The 12,636-nt window shown below is 38.4% G+C and overlaps 2 protein-coding genes across 3 annotated transcripts in view; one reads left to right on the plus strand and one right to left on the minus strand.

Moving 5' to 3' along the window:
• kcnj3a (potassium inwardly rectifying channel subfamily J member 3a) overlaps positions 1–7,930 on the plus strand; it is a 32,790-nt gene extending 24,860 nt beyond the window's left edge. For both annotated transcript variants that reach the window (XM_077579470.1, XM_077579471.1), the window contains one exon: positions 4,415–7,930. In XM_077579470.1, the coding sequence (XP_077435596.1) occupies positions 4,415–5,004 (590 nt within the window). In that variant the 3' untranslated portion in view covers positions 5,005–7,930. The remainder of the gene's footprint in view (positions 1–4,414) is intronic.
• Positions 1–8,515, minus strand: part of rprma (reprimo, TP53 dependent G2 arrest mediator candidate a) — a 74,005-nt gene extending 65,490 nt beyond the window's left edge. Inside the window, exon 1 of the mRNA XM_077579473.1 lies at positions 8,281–8,515. The gene's annotated coding sequence lies outside the window, so the exon portion shown is untranslated. The remainder of the gene's footprint in view (positions 1–8,280) is intronic.
• Between the last annotated feature and the right edge of the window lie 4,121 nt (positions 8,516–12,636).

Here is a 12,636-nt window from a genome sequence, read left to right on the forward strand (position 1 = left end):
CAGATAGCGGACAATTTTTTCAACAAAAAAAAAAGAGTCTTCAAGCTGTTTATTGTCACTTTTAGTTTAAGTTTAATGTCAAACTATATATAAAACAAAGAGATATGTCTGTTTAGCTTAATGCTAACAAAAAACAATGCAAAATTCCATGGCTGGGCTAATGAATAGCTTTGGTGTGATGACGTTAACTCATAATTCAACAAATATTTGAACACAAACGTGAGCAACACATGTAAGCAGATGACAAAACAATACTTACTGACATATATTATTTATCCTCTACGAAGAACGACTAATATTACTCCGGCTTTCTGAGGAGTTTTGACTGACTCCATGTATAGCTGTGTGCCTATATTTTTTTTCTCCAAAGGTGGCTAAGGCACATACACCATATGGAGGAGAACAATGTCCATTCAATTAAAGCAAAAAATGTGGCAAAAACGGTTTAACTCTTTAATTAAATGAAATTAAGTCATAACTGTATGTTATTTTAACTTTTTAGTAAACAAAATAGTATAGAGTGTTGTTTTTATCATTGATAAACACAGATTTTACAGGGATGGAACGGATTCATGGCATTTCCATTCATTTCAATGGGGAAATATGATTTAAGCCCAAAATAAATGAAATTCATACAATTCAATTTTACAATTCCATGATAGCACCCACTAAGGCAGCCTCTGCTGTATTTTGAAGTGTTGCGCTCCATTGCCAAGCCTTACAGTAACTCCAACTCCGAGTGCAACAGAACATTATTAATTGATGCTGGATCCAGCTTTATCTTTGTGTATTACTGTAGCAACCTTTTTGCCTCGGGGTCATATTGGTTTTATCTGTTTGGACTGCAAAGCTTGTTATTTTGATCTTTGTGGGTGTGCTCGGGGGAGTCTGCGGCAATCCAGCATCAATTATAATATTCGTTAAGGCCGACTTGTGGCGACGGTCGCATCGCGCACATTTTAGAGGCTCCCGGTTTGCTTTCGCGCTTGACTCCCAACCGCGGCTTTATTTCTGATGAGCTTTTTTTCCTCCCCATTAGATTCATTGCGGCACACTTCCATATGCCTAAAGGCCTCGGGACATGGAGGCAATTGTGCAGAAGTAATACTATGAATACCCACAATGCTCTGAATGTTCAGTCACATGCACATCCGCGCTTGTACAGAGGCGGAATTCTTTCATGACCTTGGGCGCAGATGCCTCCACTTTCAATCATGACGTCTTCATCTCACTTTGGACGCTGGCTGCTATCGCGGCTTTAAGGCGGTAATTAAAATCTATGATAATAAGCCGGCGCCAATTTCCTAATGGATTTCAACAAACCTTGACACCCGTGCCCCGCAGCCATTCCTTAATGCTAAAAGAGGAGGGCTCTTTGGACTGATAAAAACGGATTTCATCTTTTTGTTTTAGACGCAAACTCAATTATCGATTATTTGAAAGCTCTCTCGCACTAATAAAATAAATAGATGGTGAAATGGCTCAGAGCTGTGCCGCAGGCAAAGTGGTAAGATGTAACGCGAGGGGTTATAATGGCAGCGACTCAATAATGGTGATGAGCTGTCACCGCTTAGCAGCAAATTACATGCGGCTGATCCAGCGTCACTTTTATTCCGGCTTCAGCAGTTTCACTTTGGCCAGTGTGTTGCTGAGTGGCAACACATCAGAAAGGATTCTAACAAAAATGTCATTTAATGAAAAAAAAAAAAGAAAATGGCTGTTAAATACAGACTGTTACAAAAAAAATTACTAATTAAAAAATAAATATTCTCATATTCCAGTTAAAAAAGGGTGTGCAACTTATGCAACCACATTATTTCTGTTATTCAAAGTGTTCTTCTCCTCTCAAAAACATCAATTTTAATTATTATGATTTTAAGTTTAAGTAAAAGTTGTACAGATTTTAGGCCACATTAATGGTAGAAAAAGGTTTGAAATTTTGTCACAAACACTTGCCATTTCTAAAAGGGTGTGTAGATTTTTTATATTAACTGTAGGTAGTCTAAATACACTAGTTTTTAGATATCGGTGTTTAAAAAAAATCAGGCCAGCTGTTTACTTGTTTTGAGAAATATTGCCAATTTAAATTTCCTTGTTCTTCTGGCAGATAATTTATGGTAACATAAATTATTATTCACCCTGAAAAAACATAAAAACATTAAACAATGAAAAACACAAACTTGAGTATAATTAATGAATTAACATTTTTACACAACTTGGTAAAATTGGACATTGGCTGATGTATTGGACTAACTATTAAAGTACAATATGTAACATTCTTCTTGCATGTGCCTTTAGGAGGCGGACCCTAGTGTGTTGAAGAGTGGCTGTCGTGAGTCTGCGTGTGAGTGTCGGTGGTCAACTGTAGCGTCTACATCAGTGGGGTCATTGTCTTGAGATAGATAGATAGATAGATAGATAGATAGATAGATAGATAGATAGATAGATAGATAGATAGATCGCTATCTAGCTAGCTAGCTAGCTAGATAGATAGATAGAATTCAGAATAATATTCAGCCCTTGTACAAATCAAAATGATCAAAGATGAAGCTTAGTACATGGTTAATGTAACACAGCCCTGGATTGACTTGGATTCCCCTTCAGCCCCATTAAGCAGCCTCATCACGACCATCAAAAGAGAGACGGACCTCCTGAAGGGTTTTCGCCTGCAACCAATTCTCTTATGTTTTGCTCCTCCAGCAAGTAATCCTTTATCGCCTTTAGTGCGCTAAACGCAAGTAGCTCAGAGGACCTGTGTTTTATTTCTAAAGGTTGAGTTTTATCCCTTTTGTGGAATGAAAGCTTTCCTAGAATAAAAAAAAATAGTATTTGCTGGTTTATGTGCTAGCCTTTAGCAACACTAAACAAAAAGTTTGGAGAAATTAATTCCCTTTCTGGTATTCCCCGTCCCCATGGAACATGAATTTGGATGAGTAGCACAAATGAATAAAGCGGCATACATACATACTGACTTCTAATATCCTAACCGATTTTTTTTCCCCTTTATATTAAAGACCCTACTGTGATCTCACTTCTCTCATAATGTGTGGTGTACTCAAGATGGTATCATACCACACATTTAAACGATAGTATCTGTCAGGTCTTCATCCCCAATCCAGACATCTACTGTAGTACCAAGACTGGCCTTTGAGAGGCAGCATGGCGCAGAAGAAAGAAAAAGTAGTAGTAGAAGAAGCTAGGCTAACTGCTAGCTTACTTTTCTTTTTAGACCAGTACCAGTATTTGCTCTTGAGTACCCACTAATTGTTTTGATACATGGAATTCTAGTTAACATAATGGCATAATTGTGAAAAAGAGATTCTTTTTTTTTCTTTGTCTTTTTTATGCACATGATAATTTGTCAAATGGCCGCAGTGTAGCGCCAACTACTGGCACGGATGACTTCAGTAGTGTGGTCAGTAGTGTGTGAAGAGTCAGGATGTAAATGACCCTATCCACTGTGTAATGAAATTTTCTCCATGAATGGAACATTCTAGTGGACAAATTGAGTCTATCATATATGACAAGTGCATTTAGAGTTTAATGCGGCCTCACACTAATTTCAGGTTGAAGTGTCTTTTTTATGAGTCACTCTGCAGTTGCTCATAAATATCGGGTTTAAAAAGTGCCAATTAATTATAAGCTTTTATTTTGGCAGCTGTGTCCGTGATGTCATCAAGCGAGTTTTTTTTTTTTTGGGGGGGGGGGGGGGGGTTCTCGGGGAAAATGAAAGAGCTGCCAAAAAACTAAATAGTAGATTGTAATGGAAGAGTGCCAAGCCTGTGATAAAAGCATCACCGCGTTTAATCATCGACAAACATTAGTCCTTGCTCTGGCAACGCAATGACAGATCATTTGCGGTCATTGCTGAAGTCCGAGATTGTAAGTGTCAAACTCAAGGCGCGGGGCCAGATGTGGCCTGCCACATCATTTGATGAGTCCAGTTAATTAGATAATAATTATTATTATGATAATAATATATTAAAAAGTTAGATTTGTGTTGAGGTCATTTTTCTGCCACTAGATGGCATAGTTGCATTTCTAAGACGTTGGTGACAGCCCGGTGCATTTTTCTTTTCATATTAAGAGCTATCTAATATTTAACATGAAATAATGTGTAATTCTGCACATTTTTAAAATTGTAAAATATAACTTGACCCCAGTCTCCACAAATATATGCATTATTATTACCTTTACGATTGCCAAATTTTGACGTGGATGTGTCTGTTGTGTTGCGACTGGAATTCTCCCAGTTTAGATTTTTCAAGTAAGGGGTCGCACGTTAAAAGATTTGTGTCGTTAATCTTTAAATGAACTCAAAATTAACACACTCATTTTGCCACCCCTAATATGCATTTGACAGCCCTCGAGTTAATATGACATCTTCTGATCTTGTGTCCGTGCCGCACTACAGGGATGACGTGCCAAGCCAGGACGTCCTACACCGAGGACGAGGTTCTATGGGGACACCGCTTCTTCCCGGTCATCTCCTTGGAGGAAGGCTTTTTCAAGGTGGACTACTCCCAGTTCCACGCCACCTTCGAGGTGCCCACCCCGCCGTACAGCGTGAAGGAGCAGGAGGAGGCCCTGCTCCTGTCCTCGCCCCTCATGGCCCCGTCTCTGTGCAACAGCGGGGAAAAGAACAGCTCCCTGGACTGCCTTGAGACACTGGAGGACAATGACAGCACCACCAAGCTGCCCACCAAGCTCCAGAAGATCACGGGGCGGGACGGCCTCCCCAAAAAGCTGCTCAGGATGAGCTCCACCACCTCGGAGATGACTTACAGTTTCGGAGACCTGCCCATGAAGCTGCAGCGAATCAGCTCCGTGCCCGGAGTGTCCGACGATAAGCAGGGCGGTAAGGCCTCCAAAATAAGCACAGAGCCCATCAGCAAGTCGGTGGCGGACTTACCCCCCAAGCTGCAGCGACTGGCCGGGGGAGGCAGGATGGACGGACACCTGCCGCCCAAACTCAGAAAGATGAATTCAGATCGTTTTACATAAAGAAGCCACCCACCCGTCTTTTGACTTTCCTTGTACTATTCCTGATTTATGAATTGACAACCTTTTTCTCATGTACAATATGTGCACATATACGATCTGTGTCTCATTCGTTCTTTCCATTTTCAGTCGGCAATTGAAAAAGTGATTTATTTTCGTGTTTGTAATAGAACTGAAAACTTCCCTGAGTTTTGATTTTTCAATTTTAGGCTCAGATCTAAACATTCCAAATGTGGGGCAAATTATTTTTACAGCTGCACATATTATTTGTCATAATATGGATGGGTGGAATATGGTCTGATTGTGGCGGTTAACAATCTAACATATCTTTACTCATTCTTGCTACCAAACTTTCTTGTCACACAAAACAGACATTAAAATCAAACTGATTCACATCAGTTTTTTATCTGAGCCTAAATTTGAGTTTAAGTTTATTTGAACATGAAAGAAAGAAGAAAATAATAACTAATAAAACTTAACTTAAAAATAAATCTATACCATACTATACTATAAAAACTAAATAAATAATTTTAATTTTAAAATAATAAAATGATTTTATTGTAGATTAAATAACAAAAAAAAAGTCCCGAAATTTGAGTTTGAGTTTATTTGAACATGAAAAAAGAAGAAAATAATAAATAATAAAATTGATAAATGAATAAATAGAAAAACTATATCAATACTATAGCATATAAAAAAATTAATAAATAATTTTAATTTTAAAGTAATAAAGTGATTTTATTGTAGATTAAAAAACAAAATAATGAGTCCCGAAATGTGAGTTTCAGTTTAAGTTTATTTGAACATGAAAAAAGAAGAAAATAATAAATAATAAAATAGATAAATGAATAAATGGAAAAACTAGATCAATACTATACTATAAATAATTATACTTTTAAAATAATAAAATATTGTATTGTAGATTAAAAACAAATGACAAAATAACGAGTCCCTTTTTATTTGATTACATTTTCAATTGCAAATTGAGAATGAAAAGAATGAATGCCACACAGATTGGATGGAATCGAGCACAGAAGTATGACAAGTACGTACACGCAGTGATGAGAGACCTCAGACTCTTTTTAGGACGGTGTACAATCAGCACAATCAGGCATGTACGAAAACAGCGCATGTAGAACCGAATCTCAATAATTCCTGGCATGTTTTGTTTATAAAAAAAAAAATAAGTTCATTAGTGTATCTACAGAGAGTGGAAAATTGCACAAAGCCATACGATTTAAAACCAACATGAAATGATTCTAGTTTGTGGCGACGGGTGGCACATACCATTTGTTCCTTGAGTTTCTTGCTTTTGTTGTTTATTGTAAAGTTGTGGCACTGTTCTGTTGATTGCATGCTCCTCTTACTGACTATACAAAAGGTAATAGACAAAGATGTTTTAGCCTTAACTATATTACCTTGTTTCCATCTTCATGTTCGCTCACGGTATTTCTTTGCTTTTTCATTAGCGTGCTAATTTACCACGTGCCATTTTTAACGACTCTGTTCGTTGCGCAAACACTGGACATTTGGTTCAACGATGCCTTTTACACTGCATCTCATGTCTCGGCTGAAAAGGGCACAAACAGCTACGCAATTTCCACATGCTTATTAAAGTCACATTTCAGTTCAAAGGGTCTGTCCCTGTACTTGAGAAGCACAATGCAGTCACTCCATCACACTATCTGGTATCAGTTAGCATTTAAGTATGGAAAGCTGTTTCAGGAAATTTTGACAGACATGATTTCGCTTTCGCGGGCCATCTATAGCGGGCTGTTTCTGGCCCCCAGGCCTTGAGTTTGACTCATTAACTCATTCACTCACAGGTATTTTCACTGAAGCAACCCCTTCTCTCCCTTTACTGGATTTGGATTGATTTTGCAAGGCCCACATAATATTGTGTTCTATTGCTATAAAAACATGAAACCTACCAAACGAAAGATTAGTCTCTTCTTTCATCAGGAAAAATATATATTTGTATCTGTTTCCGTTTTGTAGCAATAAGCATTAAAATATAGCTAAGTTTCATCATTATTCATAAATCTGTCTAAAAATTTGGGGAAATTCGATTTTTTTCTCTCAACATGGCGCAGGTTGATCTCTTATACTCTGCTGCCACCTGCTGGCCGTTTTTGTATTAACTACCATTGCTTCAACCGTTCTCTTGAGTTCAGACGCTGCATCAAAGCTTTCTGTTCTCGTTTGAATGAGTTAAGCTGGATATCAAGATACCCATTAAAAAAATGTGGGTTGTTTTCCTGACCCATTTGCTGGGTAGCTCGGATTTGCCGTACATTGGGGTTACATTTATTCATGATTGGGTTAATTATTACGACCCAGAAAATTGGGTTGATGATTGGATTTGGGTGGGCTGACGAGCTGAAGCAAGTCTAGTGTTATTTTTAACTACAGCTACACTGATAACTTGCTAGCCCACTTCTTGTAACTTCAATTTATCAGCATGGGTACTTTTTACTCCTTGTTGGATCCAAATCTTGACCCAATGTGCTGGGTCAAATCCTCAACCCAATGCACTGGGTTTAAATAACCCAGCATTGGCTTGCTCCCTTTCGGACTCAGCACTGGGTTAGCTATTTCACACCATTTGGGTTACTTTTAACCCAGCAGTTTTAGAAGTGTATGGAATAAATACTGAAATGGTTTTCCATATTCATGGGCATTTTATCATATAAGTCAGACAGTCAGTAGATAAGTAATGTGCAGTTGCACCCAATTGAACACCAGTTGATCTTCATGGTCACACAAGTTAGTGTGAGAAGTTTGGGCTGCGTTCCCCTCTTGATGAAAGCAATAATACAAAACCTCTCGTCTTGATCAAGCCACAGTCCCATTTTCATTGTTAACTGAATCCCTCTCACCACGTTTTGGTTCTCTCTCAATGCATTCAAAACATTGTATGATACCAAGTTTCTTCAGGAATAAAGATCTAACAACATTGTTTTAGCGTTCTTTTGGCTGCACACTGTAAGTTCCCATTGCTAACCTCAAACGGCATTACAGCTGACGAGTTGTCGGTTACAGAGGCCACACTCACTCACACGCACTCACTCACTCACTCACTCACTCACTCACTCACTCACTCACTCACTCACTCTCTATCTCTCTATCTCTCTATCTCTCTCTCTCTCTCTAACTCTCTCTACTTCTCTGTCGCGTTTATAGAGCGGTGATTGACAGGCAAGTTTAACCGTGTATATGTTGTGTATGTTTAAATAGTGAATTGGTGGGAGGAAGATTTGTTTGGAAAGTGTAACTCACATTATGGTTGTAGGCTAGCGGGCTAGCTAGCAAGAAGCTACAGCGCGTAGCATGCAGCTGGACTCTCAGCTCAAACTTTCGCTCCGAGTAAGTTCCGGTGAATACGGGTCGCCATCTCCTCGTCCCGTCCGTGAAGCTTTTTCAAACTGCCCGCGTGTGTTGGACACGACTCGTCAGTTCGTTCGTTCCCACATCCCCGACAGGTAGCAACGGTTTCACTCGCGCGGGCGCGCGCGCGCTCTCTCTCTCTCTCTCTCTCTCTCTCTCTCTCTCTCTCTCTCTCGCTCTCTCGCGCTCTCTCTCTCTCTCTCTCTCTCTCTCTCTCTCTCTCTCTCTCTCTCGCTCTCTCGCGCTCTCTCTCTCTCTCTCTCTCTCTCTCTCTCTCTCTCTCTCTCTCTCTCTCTCTCTCTCTCTCTCTCTCTCATCTTATAAATTGTAATCTCCATTTTTAATAAATGTACCTGTAATCTGATGACGTTTTTTCCTGTAACGTAATGGAATACAGTTACATTTTTTTTTGCAATCTGATTACGTAATGGCGGTACATGTATTTTGTTACTCCCCAAGCCTGGTAACTAGTAATATGACGTTTGTTCATCCCTCGGGTTCAGTGAGGGCAGAATTAAAAGTAATTGACAGATATAATCGTTAGTTGCCGACCTACTTCCGTTTTTTTATCTTATTAAAAATACATGCAGAAGGCTGCGTCTGTTTGTGATCTCTTTCTAAATTGTGCCAGATAAAGGCTTCTGCGCCACTGTCATTGCCAGAGAGGTTCTCCTCTGGCACTTTCATTGTTTTGATCCTACTATGTGAAATCACCGCTGCTGTTTATTATTCACAATGCACTTTCTTTCTGTCACACATACGGCGTAAATAAAAAGGCTATTTATTTATTTTTAAGCTTGTGGAGATGAAAATCAAGGGCTGTGAAAGAAGCACCAGCAGCTCGGCTAATTCTGTTTTTAAATCTAATGTCCATAACCTCTTTTGGGGATCTTACAAACAAACCCACGGGAACAATCAGAAGAGCAAAGCGAGTGTCAGCAAAGTTCATTATTCTTTTTCTGCCCCACCTAAATCAACTCTCTCAGGATACGCTCGGTCTTTATCGCCAAGGACATCTTTGCGCCGACGTCCCTCTGGTTCCTTTGTCATCGTGGCAGCCACATGTCTCGGATTGCACCTAAAAGAGCAGGCAGGCATAGAATGCGACGTTACTGACGCACCACAGCGATTAGAAAAGACGCGAGCACCCCTGAAGTCGTACAGAGAACGTTCTGAAGATCATCGTTGGCAGCTTTCATGACAAACAACATCTGAAGAGAAACATGACCAGACTTGCTGATAACGGGACAAATGGAAAGCAATTCTTGCAATGACTCACATACATTTTCTGTTTCAGATTGTGAAGACATCTCGCTTAACAGCCCTTGAGGTCATCGCTGAAGATTTTCAGTTGGAGATACAGCAGGTAGAAAAAGTCCACACACCCTTGTTTGAACGCCAGGTTTTTGTGATATTAAAAAATACGCCAAACATACCTTTTGGAATTATGGTCAGAAAGTATTAGTACCCTGTATTAAAATTTAGTGATAGGCCGATTATCGGTGCTGATTTTTAACATTTTGACAAATATTGGCCATTTTTACAAATCTGAAGTCCGATAAAGCTGGTATCTCTGTGATAGGCAAATGTTTGCAAACTTTGTGAATTTTGTGTCTTCTTCAGTGTTCGTAAAATGTTGTAAAATGTTGCAAAGATGTCCACAGACAGTTTTTCTCGTCACAAATAAATTTTGAACATGGTCTCACAAATTCGGACTGTTTGCAAACATGATTTGAAACCTTTGACAAAGTCTGACGAGAACCCAAAATGTGCTATGTTCGCAAACACAGAGAGATACCATCTTAAGAGATCAATTTAAAACTGGGTTCATTTCATGGATTTTTTTTAATGGATGTATTTATTTAAAATTTCACTTAACTTTATAAGAGATGCTGCTTTTGTTCAAATTAAATAAAAAATAAGTGAAAGTTTAGCATTTCAGTTATGTTAAAATTTTGGGAAACTATTTACTACAGAAAAATATGAACAGTACTTTTTTGTTAGAATTTTAAAACAAAGCTGTCTATTTTCTGTAGTTTAAATTAAAAGAAAACCATTAAACATGTTGACAACCATGCATATTTTGATGCTAATATTTTTTTATTTTACTGCAAAAGAATATCGACTACTAATAATCAGTATTGGTATCGGCCCTGAAAAAAACGCATCGATCTATCACTATTAAAATCTCTCAATTCCATGTGGGGAAATTGTGTTGTGGTCTGATCCAAACCAAGGTTGAACTTTTTGTTCATAATTCCAAACACAACACTGCTGCTCACCAACAAGAACACTGTACCTCCAGTGGAATATGGTGGTGGCAGCATCATGCCTTGGAGCTGTTTCTCTTCAGATGGAACTGGGGCCATAGTCAAGGCGGAGGGAATTATAAACAGCTTCGAGGGTCAATAGAAGTCAGCGTTGGCACACAACTTTCAAGCTCCTGCCAGGAAGAAAAATGCCGCAAGGAATTTGAACAGGGGTGTGTAGACTTTTTATATCCAATGTAGCTCCGAGCTCTTGACAATTGTCTTAAAAGGTTTTTAAACTTTATTAGGATTTATTCTTGAAAAAATACAAATTCCCAAAAGTTGTGTCTTGTAATTGAACTTTTTGTCATTTTAGTGTTGTGCTAATTACTTTGTTCAATTATCTTATCTCTATCTTAACTAGAGACGTTCATATTATCGCCACAATTCTTTTTTTTTTTTTTTTTTTGCAAATTAAATTTCACGCCATCACTTAAAGCTTAAGCACCGTGATACAAGAGCGCCTGTTCTGAACACAATCTGAAGTGGCAAAAAAAAAATCGCTTCTAATCAACCCAATCATCAGAATGAGTGGGCCTATTCATAACTACTTTTACAAGGATGATGTCATCGCCTTAATTCGAAGCGCAACGGATATCTTCATCTTTCTTTTGTGAAGCTTATTCTTAATGCTTTGTTAGAATCAATTGAAATGATTGACTATTGTCTGTTATCAATATCAGTCAATGCATTCTGACCAGATATTGATCTGCTGGAATGAGAAGAGATTTCCCTCACATATCTTTAAACTCATTCAAGTGTTATACCGAGAATCAGTATTATAATATCCAGGAAAAGCTTCATCTGTTTTTTTTTGTCTTGAATATCAATGAGCAAGTAAATTCATTCTGGCCCTAAGGGGTGCATTAGAAGTAGAAAAGTGAACACCAGAGGCGAGGGCATGGCGTTCTTGTCCAATTCCATCCTGACGTGTTTTACATTCAAGCACCACTTTCTGGCTTCGTCCATCAACTCCTCTCCTGTCAGACCTGATTACTTCACTTTTGTTGTATTGTAGAAACTCTCAGGGTTCTATATTATTCTGTCAGGAAGAAGCCTGTTATGTTATCCATGGACACTTGTTGTAGCGTCAGTCCATGCTGATATTACAAAAAAAAAAAAAAGAAGAAGAATAAGAAAGAAAGAAAAAAAGGAACGTAGCTCGTTTTTATGTTGCGATCGCTCTTAAATTGCTGGAATCAGCTCTTTAAGGCTCCCGTGTGCTCTGCGCGGTTATAAACTAGGATGAAGAATTCTCTGTGGAGGCTCATAGGAAATATCTGCGCCATAAAACAAATATGATGGAAATATAACATGTCGTTCCTTTTATGTAGGTAGAGAGTACAATATTTCACAATTGCATAACACCTTTAGAAGGAACATTTTTCATGATTGCAAGGGAACAGTAAAAATAATATAATTCCTATTGTTTACCCCTAACCTATAACAATTTTGGATGGACTATTACTTCTAGTTAGCTATGCTCACAACCAATCAATCAATAACCACAACAAACAGCAATTCATTAGAGTTTAAATGGGAGTTTGCTTCTACTTCTTTCTTTTTTTTTTTTAAACTAGCAAGATTTCAATGTAGTCCCACTTCACTAATTCACATCTCGGACCAAAGCCACAGCATTCTCAAACATTGTCATTCGTAATGATTGTGAAAGTGCGTATAGTTGTGATAAATAGTCATAGAGAACGCTTCAACAAAATAGCAGCGCTAGCAATACTAAGCTAGCATTAGCACTGTTATCAAACCAGCGCTAGCTACAGCTGCTAATGTTGGGAACATGACTTACTAGTACTATTTTGACTATAACACTAAATGTTATGTTAAAAAAAAGCGAGGTAATAAACACACCTGTCAAGTAGAAATGCTGCTAATTCTATGTTCTGTCTAAATCCTGCCTATTGTCCCCTTCGTTCTGCTTCTT

The sequence above is a fragment of the Vanacampus margaritifer genome, chromosome 11, assembly GCF_051991255.1.
Source record: "Vanacampus margaritifer isolate UIUO_Vmar chromosome 11, RoL_Vmar_1.0, whole genome shotgun sequence".
NCBI lineage: Eukaryota > Metazoa > Chordata > Actinopteri > Syngnathiformes > Syngnathidae > Vanacampus > Vanacampus margaritifer.